We start from the raw sequence: 20,592 nt of genomic DNA on the forward strand, positions 1-20,592 counted from the left end.
TTATATTTTTTAAACTTTATGTGCAGCAACTTGCTATGGACGTATACGGTTATGAAACAATGCTGGTATACCAGATGAACAGATACGAGACAATCGATGGAAATAAACCTTTCGACAAACTTCCTAATAACCAACTGGCCATTTGCTCATTGAAGATGATCAACTAAAATGATTTTGTAAATATATCTAGTGTAATCACAGTAAAAAGTGTAAAAAAAAGTATTGCTACCGAATACTATAAGCATTAACTGCGATCTTTCATCGATGCGTTATGTGATCATTAATAATCAATGACGAAAAACCTATTTTTCACATCGCATTATTATTTTCTATAAATATCAGTGACAATATAATGGACGATACAGTAATTAAACGATCATTTACAATTCTACATTACTTCTACATTTGTGTAATAATTATTGTTTCTTTGTCGGTTCTCATTTCTTTCATAGGTTAGAAAATTTTCATACTTTCTTTACTTTAGCCTAAGAATCTTTTTAACTATTAATTGACACTTACGTATAAAAATATGATATAATTTTCGAAGATTTTAGCTACAGAAAATTTTTCAAAATTAATAATTGCATGTTATAACACGGCTAAATTTCAATAAAAGTATTTTGATTAAAATAGAATATAAATAGATATTCATAGCAGATTTATTAAAAATTTGTTCTGGCCTGGCTTTTGAAGAATTACATAGTCACATATTGTTAATATATTATTTCGTTATGATAATTATATATTTTCTAAGTAAAGAATATTAAGCAAGAAGTATTTTAAGTAAAAGGTATTATAAAAGTAGCAGTTACATAAATATGTTACATGAAATAATATTTTGACGATTAATGGATAGAAATAAAATAATGTAATAGAAAATTTGTACATATATGTGCGATAATCGTGAGTAACAATTGTAATATGTATAGCTACGAATGTTGAAATAATTTGCAATTGCTATCGCGTTTCAAAGCTACCATTGGCATAGTCAAGCGCTTGAACGGCAAGGATTGTTACACAAATCTTTGATTATTTACTGATTAATCTCAATTATCGTAATATAGTATAAGCGCATATAAAAATCCCGTGAAACAATTATTTGTACAAATTTGTCGGATCGTTTCTAGGCAGTTAATAAGATCAAATATGAAAAATCGGTCATCAATTAATATTGCAAAATTGTTATAGATAAATGTAATATTTTAATTTTTAAGCGAAACAATATAAGTAATAAAAGATTTAATTATTTAACTGTCATGTTTAATTTGTAATTCGGGATTTTCTGTTTATTATTTATTTATAACAATCGCGAATGATTCAACATAAACCCTTCGACCAATGATATCAGTTATGTGTTAAATATTATAAAGTTTATATATTAACCCTTAAATGCCACACCTCTCAAGAATCTCGTAAATGACACATGGGGTCTAAAAGATCCCAGCATGAAAAATGTCTCCTTACTCATTGATTTTTTGATATTTAGTTATGAAAATTATTTTCAATGTTGTTCAAGGCTTAGAAAAGAGAATAAAATGCTTATATTGTTAAAATTTCATTTTCAACATAGTATAAAAAATTAAGTAAACTGAGTACTGTGCTAAGTGTACAACCGGGTAGGTCAATCACTCAACTATCATCAATGGGAGCATGAGCTCCATTTTTGGCAAGAACATTTGAAAATATATCATTGTAAAGGGTCTGGGGTCCGCTGGACCCCGGGTGGCATTTAGGGGTTAATAATATATTAATTTTATTAATACACATTACTATTATTAATACATTAATAATTATATTATATTACTCGATAGAACTATTTTAATATTTATTTTTTACAAATAAATCATGCAACTGGTATGCAGTTAACTTTAGTATTTATACATTTAATCTTGAAAGAACAGGTATAATTTCTCTGACAAAACAATCTTTTTTGAGTGGATCTATATTTCAAGCTAAAATATATGTAAGCATCAATTATTTCTCAGTTGTTTTTATTCTAATTTTAAAGTGCAGATGTGTATACATATATATACATATATATACATATATATATATATATATATATATATATATATATATGTATGTATGTATGTATGTATTATATGTATATGTATATAGAATATAGATTCTACTACTGCTGAGTGAGTAAGTAAGTGAATGAGTGAGTGAGTGAATAAGTGAGAGAGAAAGTTTATTAGTAATACCAAAATTTAGTAAAAGTTGAGGCTCAGTATCTTGATTTTTTATACCGGAAGAGGTACTAAGATTTATACCACGCATAAAGCACACCTAAATTAACGTATATTCACAGTTTCAAGAAAATCTATAGAAAATCGATTTTCTCTAGTATAAAGACCGGAGAACGACCTTAAGGAAATATTTTCTTACATGTATGTACAAAACACTATATCTTGATTCTCATAATTATCTCAGGTAAAACAGTTCGCCCTGGTTCTCTTTGCAAAGGATTTTAATCCACAAAAGTATGAAGTGCTTTCACGAGTTCTCAGCAAGATGTATTGCACAACTGGGAAACCTACGGAGATCTTGCAGTTATACTTATCTGTATTTACAAAGGGATCGTGTTCAACGCAGGAGAATGGAACGTTTGTCTCGGATGATTTCAATACTCAATCGTTTCGCAGCTAGTACCAATGTCAAAGAACTGATTAAAACATTCGAATTAGAAACAATATTGATATATACTCCCTCTTATTGAAAAAGAAGATTATAGCACAGGAAAGTCATTGACAATCTCTTTCCCTGAATTGACTTGATCAACGATGAGTTAATCGAATTGAAGGTACGTATTTTATGAAAAAATATATCTTTGATAGTAAGAAGTGCTAAATAAGATGTAATTTCTTTATTCAAGATGAACTGTAGAAAGAATGCATTATTATTATAGATATTATTATTATTACTGTTGCGTTGTTCTTAATTTTATTGCTATATTCATTATCATTGTTATAGAAATATTCGCACTATGTGGCAGGCTGCAGTAATAGCTCGATATCATCAAGAATAGATCTATATGACCTACTTGAATTACTGTAGCACCGCATGCCAAAAGTAAAAAGGAGAAGAAAATAGTTTACTTTGTCCGTTTTCATATCCACGAGGCATCTCGACCATTGCAATTTTATAACTAAATTATGTTTTCTAATAATCTATTTACTTTATACACTAAGAACATGTCTTAATACATTTGTAAATAATCTTACTATACAAAAATATTATTTAAATTTTTTTGTAAAATATTAGACAGTTCACAATTTATATCAACCTACCGATCGTATAAAATTTCTTACAAATTCCGTAATGAATTTCCACATTACTACATACAATAAAATTATACGATAATAAATTTATTAAATGAGTTCTTTTTAAAAAAAGAATACATTAACCATTATGATTCATCATTGCTTCAACTCTTGCAAAATCTATATCTAAGATATGCATTACCACGTAATATATAAAAAATATTAAATAATCAATTCAGTGGTCTGAAAGTCTAAACATATTATATACAATACAATTAAACATTTGACTGGGAGAATACTTAATTCATGATTATAATTATATCAAAAGAGACTAATCTCTGAAATGATGGATATCAAAAAGCAATCTAACGGAATTAACTCTAACAATGACATTGTACTATTGACGAAGTCTTATTTTTGACATTCTGAAGGAGCTTTCTACCATTCGATAGTTATAAACAATAAGTGTTTCAAGTCTGACAAATTGAGTTGGCGCGCAGTCAAGGTTGGAAGATATGTAAAATAGAAACAAAAATAAAACTTTTGCGCATTATTTATCGCGCCTGGTTCTTATATAGTTAGCCCGTTTTCTATATTCGTGCGAATAAATGTGTTCTTGTGTAAGAAACATTCCTCTCTGTCTATAACATATCTTTGCACAGATTGGACGGTTAAAGTCGAGTGTCAATGGCGCGATTTTTTACGCTCAAGCCGCGCGATTGCAGGCGCGCGTCTTTGATTATGGTCTGCTTTGCATGTAAATATAATGGAACTATTGTCAATCTCGCGTTTTTAGTCGCACGACTCTAACAATTGTGACGACGCGATTCAGAATCGCGCGACTCAACTGCTCCTGGAGCAGTCTAGCCGCGCGGCTCAGTTCACTCAATTGTATTTGAAGCAGTTTAGTCGCTAATATTTTGGCAAGTTCTACTTTTTAATTAAATTAACGTTCCACAACATGAATGATTTTATGCTGAATTGGTAAACAACTATAAATGCGGTTATATGATCCACAGGATAAAAATTATAAAATTTGTTAAAATCCTTCTGTCTCTCTTGCAATAAGCATATCATTTGGAGCACTCTTATAGCTTTCATAAAATAATAATAATGTAATTTCTTCCTTTTCTTCTTCTTTAATAGCATGAAGAATCATTAAAGTTTTTTTCTCCATGTTTCATAGAAGACGGCACACAGAAAAATAATCATTCTGCAGCCAAGGAAAGCACTTTACTTATTTTATTTTATTTTTTTTAAATAAGTTTTTTTTAACCAAGAATATTCTTTTAGTAATAGTTTTCAAATATCTTGACACAAGTCAAGAATATTGTTTTTAGTAAATGTAATGCTTATAACGACTTTATGGTAGGTTTGTGGATCAAGTATTTGATTAGGTGTATCATAAAGTCGTTGTAAGTATTACATTTACTTAAAACAAGATTCTGGCTTTTCAAAGACTTGTGTTAAGATATTTGAAAACTATTAGTAAGAAAATATTTTCTTTGTTATAAGAAAACTTACTGAAAAAAAATAAAATAAAATAAGTAAGTGTTTTCCTCGGCTGTAGAATAATTATTTTTTTCTGTGAAGTCACGCGACTCTGATCGCGATTTTGATAACAGTATGCGCGACTGCTGTCGCGCGATTAGTGCCGCGCGGCTTGAGCGTCAAAAATCGCGCCATTGACAGACTTTTAAGACTGCTACGAAAGAATACAAGTTTATTGCCATGGTCGCCGCCGTTTTTCACTTCTTATGTAAGTTTCATTAGCTATTCTCGCGCAAGATTAATAGAATCTCAAAGTTATTATAAGGTACTAAAGGCAAATAAGACCTATCTTATTTAAAAATAAATTATAATAAAAAGGACTTGTAGGTATTAAACTTTATTTTATTTCAAACAAAAAACATACATAAATCGATAATTCTTTCTCAAATAATTCTTTCTCATTTCATCGACAACTTTAAAAAAAGTCTACTTTGGGCTTTATTATATGGTAGTATAATAAGGCCCAAACCTTAAAAAAACATTTTCAAAAACTTTAATACATAAAGAAATTTACAAAATAACGTAACAAATTACATTTAGAAAACTTAAAAAAACGAACAATAAAGGCAAGTACTAGATAAATTAAAACAAATAAAAAATATAATAAAACTTACGAATCTTTATCGGGAGTTTTTGTAAAACGCAGCAGTTGTCGCTATCTCGCGTGACAATCGCGGCGCCATTGGCGATAAGACGTAGGAGGTGCATAGCTAGCGCAGCAAACTTATGTTTATTCTCTACGTGTGTATAAAATTTTAATACGTTTGCACCATTCTAAATATTAATTTGACAAGTTGGGTCTTATTACACCCCGGGCCTTATTTACCTCAGGTACTTTATTTCACTTTTATTTAGTTGCCACTAAGTTTGATCAAAGATATGTAACTATTGAACATTAGTTCTTCCTTGATTTTTTTTACTCATGGGTGCTTTGTGGTAACGACTATGGTGGATAACATCATTAAATTTTGACAGAATCTCAACACGGTTAATTTCATTATTATGGATTAGCGATGAATTTACTCTCTAAATCTAAATCAGTGGAAAGTCACTGGAGTGACATACTTTAAACTAATATCAGTAAATAGTCACTGACGCATGAGTCATTGGAGTGGGCATACTTTATTTAAACTGACTGATGCGTCAGTGACTTATTTACTGATATCAGTCTAAAGTACGCCACTCCAGTGACTTTCCACTGTTTCAGATTTAGAGAGTATATTTACAATAACCCAAGGTGTGATAGCGATTTACTTTCATACTACATCACGATATGTTATTTAAGCCAATCAAATGGTGTAGTTGCCATTAAAATATTTGTAGTTGAAGTATCAAGAAATAGTTTGGTTAGAACAACCAGGTATCGTCGCTGTTGCAATATAGTCACTCAACAATTGCTCTGTGGTTGCAGCAAACAGATAATTATTTGTTCCATACTTTTTTTCGTGTATTATTATAGGTTTTGCTTTGATCAAGCATGAATAATTCTTTATTGCTAAATAATCTCATTTTAATCAAATTTTTTATTTTTAATAAAAATTTGAACGATTAAAAATTTAAGCTATTTTTTTCCAGATTTTTGTCGATGTTTACGCCAAATACAATTATTTGAATCTTGAAGTTATTAGAACGAGAAAACGCGCTTGAATAATTAGCGCCCACGTTAACAAATTTCGACATTGCCACGAATTTAATTGTAAGCACTTACGTTATAATCGATTCTGATTATTATAATCAATTTGATCCATTACTATATAGAATATTTAAATATGTGCTTAAGACTTTGGAGATATTATAATACTCATCAAATATTAAATTTAAAAAATCAATTTAAATCGAAAAATTATAACAGAAATTAAGAAAATTATTTTCAGTTTACCAAAATCACCAAAAATTACTCATTGTTAGTAATTATTATTATTGGGATGCTCACGGAATAACAATAAGTTTAGTCATTTAGTAATTTAGTCGTCAAGACTAAAATTAAATTATTAATTTTAAAATCTCGTTTTAAAATATGTTAAGAAGTAACTAATTTGTAACGATTTTGACTTAAATTAATATTTATTTTCGTCGAGCAATTTGTCTCTTGTTTGTATATTGTCGTGCTAGTCGCGTAATTCTCTTCACCTTGACACGTTCGCGAAACGTGACACATGCGGTCGCGGAAACGTCACCCTGATAACCGCCAACGATAGAAAATGATAAACAATTTCTTATCATTTTTTAATATGGTTAGTGAATTGTTCATTTACGATACTTTATCAGAAATTCACGTTACAAAATACTTGAGAGCCTATTGTAAATGTCTTATCAGCTGCACATCAATTTCTATCGTTTTTAATATGGTTAGTGAATCATTTATTTATGATACTCCATCAGAAACTTATGTTACAAAATACTTAGGATCCTATCGTAAATGTCTTATCAAGTGCATATCAGTTTCTATCGTTTTTAATATGGTTAATGAATCGTTTGAATCGATTTTAGTCAATTTATTTCAATCGTTATGAATCCGTGAATTAAGAAATCAGATTCATACCGATTCATTTCTTTGGGTCCCAATATAGAGCCCTGAGGAACTCCAGATATAGCTTTATAAACAGATTCACCCTCAAAATCAACTGTGAAATTGCGATCCTTTAAATAAAAACGTATAAGTATTTTAATTATATACTCAGGCATACTAAGAATATTTAGCTTATACAGCAAAGCTTTGTGCCAAACCGAATCAAAAGCTTTTTGAATATTAAGTAACACCATAGCTGAACTTTGTTTTTTATTGATTTCCATAGCGAAAAATTCTGTGACTCTGAGTAACTGTTATATAGTGGAATGGCGTGATTTAAAGCCAAACTGTTCGTTAATTATAACATTTTTTTTCCAAAATTCTTTGCTTTGTCAGTGAAAAATTAACACAGGTTGTATTTTTGACCAAACTGACATTTATTCTTACGTTAACTCGACGTTTCGACACTGGTTTTGTGTCCTTATCAAGAGATTTCTAAAAGTATACAAAACGAAGTCGTTACAAGCATGTTGTTACAGGAACGAATGTCGCACGAGAAACAATCAAGGAAATATCTACCTATCTCATATTGTTCGCAAATTGCATTAGCCACCCACAAAGTTCTTGCAGTTCTACCGAACTCTTGAGATAACATTCTTTGCTGAAAGAAAGGCATCAATCTGCGTGAGTAAGACTCTCTCATAAACTTTATTTAGAGAGCTTAAAAGGCTTGTAGGTCTATAATTAGTCGGTGATGTTTGTGGCTTGTCCGGCTTAGGAAAAGCAAGAATTTTAGCTGCCTTCCAACATTAAAAAAAATAAAATTTCCGAAATGAATTTAAGATAATATAATAAATCTGAAGTGGCGGCAGTGTGGTTTAGTGGTAGAGCGCCAGACTCGTAATCTGAGAAACCAGGTTCGAGTCCACTAGAGCATGTAAACATAAAATTTATTTCCGAAAAGCTACACCCTCCGTGCAAGAAAGACTCTTGTGCGGAGCAAACTGGGCTCTGTCTTTCGGAAAGAGACGTTAAGCCGTTGGTCCAAAGGGTTAAGTGAGAGGAGAAGGGTAGTAATAGATGAGAATTGTAACCCTAAGGGAATCGATTAAAACTTCCATTTACTCCATTACTCCATAATAAATCTGAAGTACGATCTTATATGACGATTTTTTAAGCATAGATGTGGTAACCTTATTTGAGCCAGAACTCTATTATTGGGAAAGGATTTGATGATATCGAAAATTAAACGAGGAGGATTAATAAATTTCAAATTGCATTAAGGTGTCATTTCATCTAAGAGTTTAACATATTCATTCACTACATTTTCATGTGGAGATATAAGACCGTCTGTTTCTTGGTATATTTTTTGAAAATTTCTGCGCCAATAATTCAGCTTTTCTTTGGATTGTATGTAAAAGTGTTATTACCAAGATCGAAAGGTGGCGCAGGTGTTTTGTTTCTCTGCAGCCCCAGTTGCTATTATCACTAATTTTAGTTTTTTTCAAACGCTCAAACCATTTTTCATTTTTAGCTTCACTTAATTTATTTTGAATGATATTATTGAGTGTATTACGATAATGCTTGTATTTATCTGAACTAGAATGCTGGTATTTTCTTCGATAGTAAATTGCAAAGTTTAATAAGCTTATCTATTTCTGAAGCTATAACAAGATTTGAAGTTACATGGTTCAAGTTAAAATTTTGCACCTCGGTAAACTTTCTCAAGGCCTCACAGAGAAACTGTTGTAGTTCATAAATACAGGAATCAATCATTTCCTGATTATGCAGACTATGTCTTATTCTCCACCTGTTCGTAGCAAGTTTAAAATCGACCCAATTGACTTTATGCGACTCTTAATTTGCTATTTTTCTAGATTTAAAAGAACGGGAAGGTGATTAGAAGATAGTTCATTTGCAGTTACGCACATAAAATCATAATTCATATTTTTAGCCAAGAACAAATCTATATATGTTGGAAGGACGTCTACGGGGCGCTTTACGCAAGTAAGTTGAGCTGTGCATAATGTTTAAGTTATTCTTATTTGAATAATTAAGCAGTTTAATGCCTCTACTATCATTGCAGAAATTATTCCAACTACGGTGCTTGGCATTAAAATCACTGCCAATTAAAATCTTATCATACGATAAATCTTTAAATATTGCATCAAATTTATCGAAGTCGAATCTAACGCTAGAAGAAATATAAGTGACCCCCAAAGTCAGATTCAAACCCGATAGCAGCTTTATTAATAATATTTCACATCCATCAATATCCGGGATAGGAAGGGTATGATAACGTAAGGTTTTGCTAATGATAACTTGCTAAGCCTCCCGCTTTAACACAGGGCGCATCCAAACAAATGATGAACAAAACCAGAAAAATTCAATTTAGTATTGGGATGTAGCCACGTTTCAGTAATTAGGGCAATATCAATATTGTATCAATAGAGCATATAAAATGATTTAGATCTAATCCTTTATTATTTTTGCTGGTAACATTCCACAAGCATATCCTTAATAGAGAGGAGAAAGGAATTATGTTTAGTTAATAAGATCAGCTGCCTCAACAAACATCTGCAGTTTACTGAGTCCATCTGTGCAAGTGGCTAATTTCTTATTAAACTCTCGTATAGCATTGAGCATTGATTTTATATTTACAAGCTGGCTCAGCTTCTTGATTTCAAAAATTAAACCGTTAAAATCTGCTATGTCTGCTATGTCATCAGTGTGCGTAAAGTCGTTTAGATTGTTGTTTTGATCGTTAGAATTTTTCAAAGCCTCACCATATGTTTTTGGAGGTGAATAATAAACATGTTTATTTGTTGGGGAAGCCGATCTATCTGACAAAGGAAAGTCATACCCGATCAAATTTAAATTTCAAAATTTATACTGTGTAGAAAGAATTTTGTTAGATTAAGCATGCAAGTTTTCATGCAAGTCATAAGCCAGACCAGACGGGCGAGTTGCGGTCGTTCGTTTTTCTAAAAATTTTAAATATGATTGACATTTCGAGACAACTTGCGGGGTGCTCCCCCAAGCAGTTGCAACATTTTGCCGGGGAATTTGAGTTGTTTTTACCATCCGATGTGAGATAATTCTCAGCACATTTAACACATCTGAATTTCTTAAAGCAGTTAGCGAACGTGTGGCCAAACGCTTGGCATCGGTAGCATTGCAAAATAATTTTACGATTAATAAATTTGTCCCAATAAATTCTTGAATAAAATAAGTATCAAATCTTTCTTAATTGTGTGAGAGAAAATTTGGCACTCAGATTTATTTTATAAGTAGCGTAAATGCTATTTTCATCGTTGAGTTAAACGCACGAGTTAATTTCAATTCCAAGTTTCTTTAATTCGTTAGAGACAGTTACATTCGGTATATTTGATAGGCCTTTCAAGTTATGTTAATGTCTTATCCTCTGGAAGAGAATAAGTATGATTAAGTTAAAAAAGTAAATCTTTATTTGATTACCAAGCAACTTGAGATGAAAGTTTTCTCCAATACTTTGTTTTAATTGATTTGAGAACTCAGCATAATTATTTATTTTAGAAGCAAAATAGATTGGAGGTGGTTTTCAATTCGTCTTATAGCCGTCCATTTTTGCTACCGATTCCGCGTCGCTGCTTTTCGCCTCGCAGGAGGTCCGCTCATATATTATGACTGGGATGTATTTTAAATACGAGAAGCGCTTTCCATCATGCGCGGCCTAATGACATTGTCGCGAATTAATCGCCGATTGATTGATCCAGATTCAATTTATATCATTGATATACGATAGAAAACGAACCGAATTGCTGCCGTAAAAAAGATAATAATTTGTATGTCAGAAAATCCTGATAAGAAACGATAGATGTGTTGGTTCGGTTAAGTCGTATAAATATCGATGAGATGTCTATCATTTTATTCTTACATATCCGTATTAATGCATACGGTGAAGTTATTACCATAAATAACGATATATACTATATCGTGTATATACAATTGATTCAGACGGGCAATAATTGTACATATAGAAAACGATTCATAGCTGTAAAATTTGTATAGTTATTTCCTTATTCGGATCTAAAATAATAAAAACCGATTTGATTCGCTTAATGTTTTATCTGTCTTCTAAATATAGAACGATAGAACCGATTAAAACACGATTAAAAATAATACAGATATAATTTTCTATCAGAGATGGTTACCAGGCCAATTAGAGCCAATCAGAGAATCGCGCCGCTTCTTCCCTGAGTAGAATTTCGGAGCAAACTCTATGCCTGGAGCGAATACGTGCGAGCGAACTCGAGAAATTATACTCGTTACAATCGACAAAAATCGAGCCGGACTTAAGAACGCAAATCAGATTGTGAAGGCAACGGATCACATACACGCGTTGACTGTCAACTATCGGCGAATCGTTGGCCTCTGCAGGACTCGGCCAGATGGACACTGGCGACCCGTTCTTCTCGCGCAAGTCCGATCAGTCGACTGTGTAACGAGTTTGGTAAAATAAACGGTACCACGGTGAATTTGGCAAAGACAATTTGCACGGAACTTTGTGATCGTCTTTATTTACCCTTCGAGTATTCGCTTTTGTCTGTTATTCACAGACATCCTCGTGTTCTTCGCTTTCCATCTATTGCTACGCTCTGCCATTTCTTGCTCCCGCCTGTTATCCCTCTCGCTTTCTCTGAGCGATTCCGGCACTCGGTTCGGCGTGAAAATCAACATCCGCGCGCGAACAAAATATTTAAATAATGCATCGGCATATTATGATTAAACGACTCGCTACTTATTTCCTTCGTTTCTAATAAAGTTCGCGTTTTATTGATAGCATTGAATATATTATAAGTGCAACGTGCACATATTGTACGCATTTTAACGTGTGTATGAACAACCTTCCTCTATATGTAAATCGAGTCAAGGCGAGACGGAATTCCGATGACTCCTTTTTTTCTTCCGACGACAACACTATCGTAAAACATTTCCACGTGTAAAAAAAAACAAACATCTCATATCTTAAGCCCCTTGCACAATAGGTGATAGCGATAGCGATAGCGACAGCGACAAGATTGCCGACACTTTAATGCTACAGTATAATTCAGGAATGCAAACTATCTTTCTTATCATAAATACGTTAATAACGCTTGTTCTGTAAATATTTTGCCATTATTGTCACTGTTTTTATGGGAATTTTAACTATTTAAATAATATAAAATTAATCCAATTGATTTTTAATTTTTAACGAGATCGATAATTGATTACGCATAACGCAAACTGTTTTAATAATGTTACGTGCAAACAAAATTTAACTCAGTCTTAAAATAACCAGAAATGTTAAAAAAAAGATATCAATATTGATTAATTATCCGATTTCTGATGGGAGACGGTGCTCAGGCCGCGGTACGCAGGGCATAGAATAACACCTAATGATAAGACCTTCCTCCTCCTTTAGGACACTAATTGTAAGACAAAGAAGTGGTGAGAAGCTCGCGCGGGGAGGTTCTCGCCACTTGAGTATAAATAGGCGCGAAAAATCAAAGTTAGTTGAGTTATTTTCCTGTGTTCATAACCTAATCTACCGACAGTCTAATATATACACTAATACACTTTAACTTCAACAAATCTTTAAAACAAGATCTCAACTACAATTGTAAACACGAATTAAAATCATATCAATAAACCAGATTTTAAACAACAGTTGTAAACGTATTCTCCATGAATAAAGGTAATTTTAATTTAAAAAAAAAGATAAAAACGTTTATTGACTCCCCTCAGGGTTGCAAGGCGTTTTGTAAAGACGTTCCCAACCCTTTACTCAATTCTCATCCAATACTACCCTTCTCATCTCACTTTAACCCTTTGAACCAACGGCTTAACGTATCTTTCCGAAAGACGAAGCCCAGTTTGCTCCGCACAAGAGCCTATCTTGCACGGAGGGGCGCAGCTTTCGGAAAAACATTCCATGTTTACATGGCTCTAGTGGACTCAAACCTGGTTCCTCAGTTTACGAGTCTGGTGCTCTACCTCTAGACCACACTGCCGCCCAAAAAGGTAATTTTAATTTTAATTTTCAAAACTAATTTTACTGTAATTTCCTTTAATTTCACATCTCTTAACTGTCGCTGCCAAAGAGCGTGGCAACAGTAATTTCTTGATATTCTTGTCGCTGCCAAAGAGTGTGGCAACAGGAGATTTCCTTCCTTTACCTGTCGCTGTCAAAGACTGTGGCAATAGGATTTCTTTTAATCCTCATTCATGCCCAGAAAAGGGGCAACAATTTTGTGCACCGATGGTTGAGCGATATTCCAGATTTCTGCGCGATTTCAGTCCAAAAAAAAATCATAAACATTAAAAATGAACAATTTTTTCTCATTTCATTGTACAGAGGCCGCCATATTTAATTTTGTATAAGTTGGAAATTCTCTATTCTAAGCCCAAATTCTGTTACAGCATCCGACAATATAAGGAACACTAACGTTGATCTATTTATTCCTCTGTTACAGGCGTAAAAATGAGGTTCAAAATCATGTTGAAAAATCAACAATCTTTGGCGTTAATGGGTTAATAAACAAATCTGACCCTCGTTTTAAAACATAAAAATTTGATATCTCTTCGGACTGAATTAATCACGCAACCTAGTCCAAATCCCAGGTAAATAACTTAAATGTTTTGACCCAAAAACGGACAAATAAACTTAACTTTGACAAAACGTAACAATAATATAAAAATCAAATGGGTAGTGTAATTCATTATCTCACAGCGATAATTGAAAGGAAAATTACTCTAAAGATTATTATATAACTATTAAATTACCTACTGGAATAATTAAGGATAGCTTTTCAGTTATACTGAATAAAGATAGAATTATCAATTTTAACTAATTATTAGCAGTTGCTGGAGGGGGTGATAGCTGATCTAGTGGGTAGAACGCCAGATTCGTAATCCGAAGAACCGGGTTCGAATCCCGCTAAACCACTGAGAAATTTCTTAGCAAAAACGCTGCCCCTCCCCATATAGCGGAGAGAGGTAACCCTAGATGGAAAAACTGGGCTCCGTCTTTCGAAAAGAGACGTTAAACCGTTGGTCCAAAGGGTTAAGTGAGAAGAGAAGGGTAGTAATGGATGAGTTGTACAGGGTTGGATACATCCCTTTAAAACGCCCTTTAAGACCCCTTGGGGTAAATAAAGTATATGTCTTTATCCTTTATTAATTGCTTCAAGATCATTGTTGCTTCCAGATGTTTGTTTTAATAAACGATCATAATAATCGTTTATTAAAACAAACATCTCTTTTTAAATGTGCCACATCAGATTATCCTAATGTTGATTATTTGAGACAGAATTGATTTTGCGACTACGTGATTTGTCCACCAAAAAGCTACCCTTTCTTTTTTTAGATTTCTCTTTATAGTAACATCTTATATAAAAAATGATAACCAGTTTTACATAATATATAGTAACTTATGCAACTGACTATGTATTATTTTCAGACACAAATATTTAGTGCAATTGATATATTGAGCATTTTAATAAGAAAATAATTTATCTCTAAAATAAATTAACGTGCACGGAAAAAATGATATAGTGCACACAACTAAAAAAATTTAGTAAACAACCTAGCTGCATCCTAATTATTTTTGAGCGGTAATTATGTGTATGGTTGATATGACTTATTTAATTTAATTTACTGGTTGACACAATCAGATTTGTGTGTGCCAATACCATAATGTTTTTTCCGTGTGCATATCAATATTTCTTTACACACTTTTTATCACAAATCTTATCACAAAATGTAAACTTTTGTCTTGCAGAATATAAAATAATCAATTAATTTTTATAAAACTATCAGCTTCAAAAAGCAAGATTTCACCTTCGAAAGTATTAGCATGTGTTTATAAATTTAATAATAAATACGTGCTTATTAATTTTTATTCTAAATTAAATTTTAGATCTTTGCTAACATTTGAAGCAAGAAGTTACAATTTCTACGATCATTTAAAAATGAGTACTTTGCATCAGCCATCAATCTTAAGAGGTCAGCAGACAGGAAGAAATCAGAAAAAAGATTTAGTGCATGAATTATTCAGTCGTGCAGCAAAAGTCCATCCAAATCAAACCGCGTTATATTACGAAGGTAAGGGAATTTGCTTCTCGATATAAAATATAATAAAAGTCACATCGAAAAAGTGGTCTAGAATAAATTTTTTGACAATTTAAATAACCATTTGTATTAAATAATGCCTATGATAATGTGATCATTGTATATATGAAAGGAAATTTATATCTAAACATTGTTGGAAACTCGATACAGATGACGCCGGCCAGGAATACGTGCTGTCTTTTAAAGAATTGGATAACATCACCAATCAGTTGGCACGAGCTTTACAAAAGTACGAAAAGACTGAAACAACTTCTCAGTCATTAATAGCTGTCTGCATGAACCCGTCGCATTGGTTTCCAACTGTATTACTTGGTGTACTGAAAGCAGGAATGGCTTATCTACCTTTGGACGCGGAATTTCCGATGTCTAGAGTGAAACACATTCTCGAAGAAGCGCAACCATTAATAATGGTGGTCGAGGAAAAAGGTAAATGTCCTCTTTTACATCGTAAAGTGTTCCAAAATAAATATCATAACAAATTTAGTTTATCATTATTCGATTTCTACATTTAATTTTATGTAATTTTTTAATATTATTTTTAGTTATTTATCTATTTAGTTATTTACCTATCTCTTATTCCAGTTTTATCTATTATGCAGTTTTACTGCTTTTATCTAGAAAATAGAAGAATCAGTTAAATATGAAATGTGCCAATGTTTTACAATATTAATGTTTTACAATGTTAATTTCTAAAGATTAAACTTTAATAATATTTTTAATCCTAAATTATTAATCTTAGAATTCTATAATAGTTAATCTTAAATAAGTGATTTGTCGTTTGTTATAATATCCATAATGTGAATATAGAAAAGATAATATGTTGCTCTAATCTAATTCATGCGAAGCTATATCTTTAAATATATATAGGATTTGAAAATACCACAATTTTTAGTTTTATTTCTTTAAGGGGCTACATCCATCTAGAGGCCCAAAAAATAGGTCAAATTTCAGATATTTTTTTTCCAGAAACTATTAGTGGGAATAAAACGAACTTTGTTTGTACTTAAAGATACATGTGTTGAGAGCTTTAAAAAAAATTTTTATTAAAAAATTTCCAAACACAAAAAAGTTATAGCCGCCGGCAGATATGATGAGTTTCTTTTCGACACGTTCGGAAGTGGACATCAGATCTGGAAAACCGCTCGATGGATCGTTTTGAAATTTATATAAAATACGCTGAGAAACATTTAGAAGTCGTTGACAATCTTACTTTTTTTAAATCGATCTTTATTTTTTAATAATTACGTAAAAATGACTACATTTTCTCACAAATTGTCTATACCTGAGTTTCATTTCGTTGCCATTTTGTTTAAAAAATCGATTTTAAAAATCGGCGATCGTCGACGACCTCTAAATGTTTCTCAGCGTATTTTGTGTAAATTTCAAAACGATCCATCGAGCGGTTTTCCAGATCTGATGTCCACCGCCGAACGTGTAAAAAAAAACTTATCATCTGCCGGCGACCATAACTTTTTTGTTTGAAAATTTTTTAATTAAAAAGTTTTTTTAAAGCTCTCAAAACATGTATCTTTAAGTACAAACAAAGTTCGTTTCATTCCCACTAATAGTTTCTGAAAAAAAAAATCTGAATTTCGACCTATTTTTCGGGCCTCTAGGTGGATGTAGCCCCTTAACGAAAATATAAAATATTCAAAAATAATCAAGTTATATTATTTTCACTTTATTTAGTGTTAATGTGTAATAATTTCACATCATTGATTTTAATTATTTTATATTGACTTCAATTTGTACGAAATGTACCAAAATTTTATACAAAATCTCATAATCTCATTATTTAAAGATATTTCAACTTTGTAGTAAATTAACGTGACTACCATTAATCAAAACCGAACGTCTATTAAGCTGGTATAGCCATTTCAACACAATCGAATGACTTACATAAAAATTAATTGCAATTTTTTGCTAATTAATTGCTCTATTTCTGATTTTTTTGCTCGAGCCGAATTACTGAAAACAATGACAGTGCTACCTCTAGTCTTATAAACTACTAGCCATTGTTTTTAGCAAATCGACTGAAGCAAAAAAATCGAAAATAAGGCAATTAAGTAGCAAAAAAATAGCGGGTATATTTCCGAATGACTCCTGCTACCGATCGACCTAAAGTAAGTCGACATAAGTTGTTTTCGATGTAAGGAATAAATCTGCGTGGTCCCAACTTAAGGAAATAAAAAAAATTTTTTTATGATAGCACTATCGACTAAAATTCTACATGATATATTTGTTACTAATATAAAAGTGATAAATTCGATAATTATATGTAATTACCAATTTTTGTGCATAATTTTCAAGATACAGTGGTAAATGTGATAAATTATAGCAAATTTATCAATTTTACCGGTAATTGTAACCAAAACGTTTTGGTTAAAGTAATAAATCTTTCATTAATTTTGTTCTGGGTAGGAAAGAGTGAATCCATGGTATTCACGCATATACTTTTCCATTCATACAACAATTGGGTTGGGTTAGTTAGTTTTTTTTAAGGTGGAAATCCCCGCAGGGTGGGGCGGAACCTACTACCACCACGCATACACTTTCCACGCGAGACGAGTTGCCACATGGGTTTACAACATTCTACGCGTGCTATACATATTATATATACTATATATATATATATATTATATTTTTTATATGTCGTATATATCATATAGAATCATTTTATTAGTCGATAAGTGCTCATAATTTTTTTTTTTAATTTCCCGAAGTTGGGACCACGCGTACTTTATTTCTTACATCGAAAACAATACTTATGTGTAAAATTTTAGGTCAATCGGGAGAGGTCATTCAAAACTACCAAAGTAGCAATTAATTTTTTATAAATCGCATTTAATTGTGCTAAAATGGCTGTGCCAGCTTAATGACGGTCAAAACGATGCTATCAAACCTACACGTTCGCCACTAATAAGCGTACAATATGTGATAAAGCAGATAAAGGATTTAATAATTGTGAGATATCTACGTAATAATTCTTTCTTACCACACTTATGTGATTTCTCCCGCAATTTTCGTGTATATATAAACTCGCGCAGTTTTCGTGTATATATAGATCTATATATTATAATGATTAGTTTTTACTGAAAGCAAATGGTGGATTGTTTCAAAACAATTTGCAGAACGCAGATTTTATTATTCTTTCAGTTGTATAAATATGTGCAAAAAAACCTTGAGATTTTTTATTCTTTCAGGTATAAATATGTGCGAAAAAACCTTCATTTTGATTGGACATAATTCAAAATAATAGATAATTGATATTTCCTGCGCTTTTATTTATTCCTTCAATATGAACAATTAACTAAAAATACGATTCTGCTCTTAGCGGATTTATCAATCTATGAGGGAGCTTTAGTCGTGACGTATAAACAACTTTTGGAGAAAGCTAAACAAGAACAAGAAGATGCATTACAAACTAAAGAGAGCTTGAATCAACTAGCTATGGTTCTTCATACTTCCGGAAGTATAGGAATTTCCAAAGGTATATAATAATACCACATTGTATTATAGACACTAATTATATAATACAACGTAAAAAATACAATTTAACGCGTGCATACTCGTTTTTATTCATTATAAATTGACGTTATTTGTTACTGAATGTCGTAATAGAATATTTTTACAATATCATGTTCAATAAGAACTGTGTTTCTGTAAAAGGATATTAATCCTATTATAGTTTAAATTATAGAAAAATATAAGACAAGAGTAACAAATTGTGATATTTTAGTTTGTAAAAGAGCAAGAATCTAAAAGAGCATAATTGTTTGTAATATACACATTTATCTTCTTAAAGGTGTGCTTATATCGCATGCTACTCTATTGAATCGTCTACAATGGCAATGGAGAGAACTTCCATTCGCTGATGATGAAAAACGATGTGTTTTTAAAACTTCCCTTACTTTCGTCGATAGTGTTCCCGAAATTTGGGGACCTCTTTTACAAAGCCGTACCCTAGTAATTGTCCCGAAAAGCGTGACTAAAGATCCGGAAAAGTTAGTACCGCTTTTAGAAAAACATCAGGTAAAAACTCACTAATTTATCGTGCATAATTATAACAGTACAAGAGTATTTTAGAAGTAAAAAAACTTCAATAATTTATGAAAGAAATTATTATAAGTAAAAAATAATCATAGATTTTATTTTAAGTAAATAATTATGGTAATGAAAAGTTTTAATATTATTGTATAGTAAAACCTGTGTAACTTGTATTGTAAACAAACTCAATAAGTACATTTTGTGAATGTATCATGGAAACTAGTATTATAAAAATTAAATCAATTTATTTCATTTAATTTTAAATTATGTTAAAAATTACTTAATATGTTGGACTTATAAGTTTATTATAAATATGATTAAAATTTTCTGATTTTCTTATGTTCAACACATTGCATAAAATATATAGAATTTATATTTCTTATATATCATTTTTTATTGCATATATTTATAAATATATTTTACTAGTGTATTATTAAATATTTCTACATTTCTTAGAGAAAGCATATTGTGCAATGTATACAAAACTATAATTTTTGACAAGTTGAGTTACCTCATATCTTTATGAAACTAGATTTACTATTTTTGTTTCTTTTAAATAATTAATGGTATAAAAGATATATTTAGTGGCTATAATTTGAACATGATGCAATTAGTAAAAAAATTTACAACAGTTCGAAAATGAACTGAATCAATACTGATCGAAAAGTTTTCGATAAAGTTAATTTAAAATTTCACGAAATGTTCTGCCATCTGTTGTCTAATGTAATGTGTAAATCACATGAATCATGTACATGATATAACTTAATTTATGACAAAAAATTATCTATGTTTCAGATACAACGCTTAATTCTTGTGCCATCGTTATTGCGTTCATTGCTCATGTATCTAAACTTGCGAGTGAGTATGTAAAGTTATATTCCACATGTAATTTATCGCAATAATAAGCGAACTTATTATTATTACGTAAAATTGTTGGGAATTTTAAACGTGATTTAATGCAACATTATACGAAAAATTAAGAACAACGTGCTTTCCTGACCATTAAAATGAGTAACTTTCAATATCTCATAATAATGATAATTCACTATATATTGATGATAAGGCATAAGA

At 31.3% G+C, this 20,592-nt stretch overlaps 1 protein-coding gene across 7 annotated transcripts in view; it reads left to right on the forward strand.

Moving 5' to 3' along the window:
• The window catches only part of LOC112465159 (mycosubtilin synthase subunit C-like), a 49,519-nt gene extending 28,992 nt beyond the window's left edge, over positions 1-20,527 (forward strand). For 2 of the 7 annotated variants that reach the window (XM_025032585.1, XM_025032587.1), the window contains exons 2-6: positions 15,263-15,447; positions 15,625-15,900; positions 18,809-18,964; positions 19,280-19,506; positions 20,317-20,522. In XM_025032585.1, coding sequence (XP_024888353.1) covers positions 15,315-15,447; positions 15,625-15,900; positions 18,809-18,964; positions 19,280-19,506; positions 20,317-20,391 — 867 coding nt within the window. In that variant the 5' untranslated portion in view covers positions 15,263-15,314 and the 3' untranslated portion in view covers positions 20,392-20,522. Of the gene's footprint in view, positions 1-4,925; positions 5,023-6,389; positions 6,511-9,280; positions 9,331-12,858; positions 13,040-14,472; positions 14,492-15,262; positions 15,448-15,624; positions 15,901-18,808; positions 18,965-19,279; positions 19,507-20,316 lie in introns of those variants that run through there. The other 5 variants (XM_025032584.1, XM_025032586.1, XM_025032582.1 and 2 more) reach the window with 5 other exon arrangements.
• Positions 20,528-20,592: the final 65 nt, after the last annotated feature.

This window comes from Temnothorax curvispinosus, unplaced genomic scaffold (assembly GCF_003070985.1).
Source record: "Temnothorax curvispinosus isolate PA1 unplaced genomic scaffold, ASM307098v1 QBEX01014930.1, whole genome shotgun sequence".
Lineage (NCBI taxonomy): Eukaryota > Metazoa > Arthropoda > Insecta > Hymenoptera > Formicidae > Temnothorax > Temnothorax curvispinosus.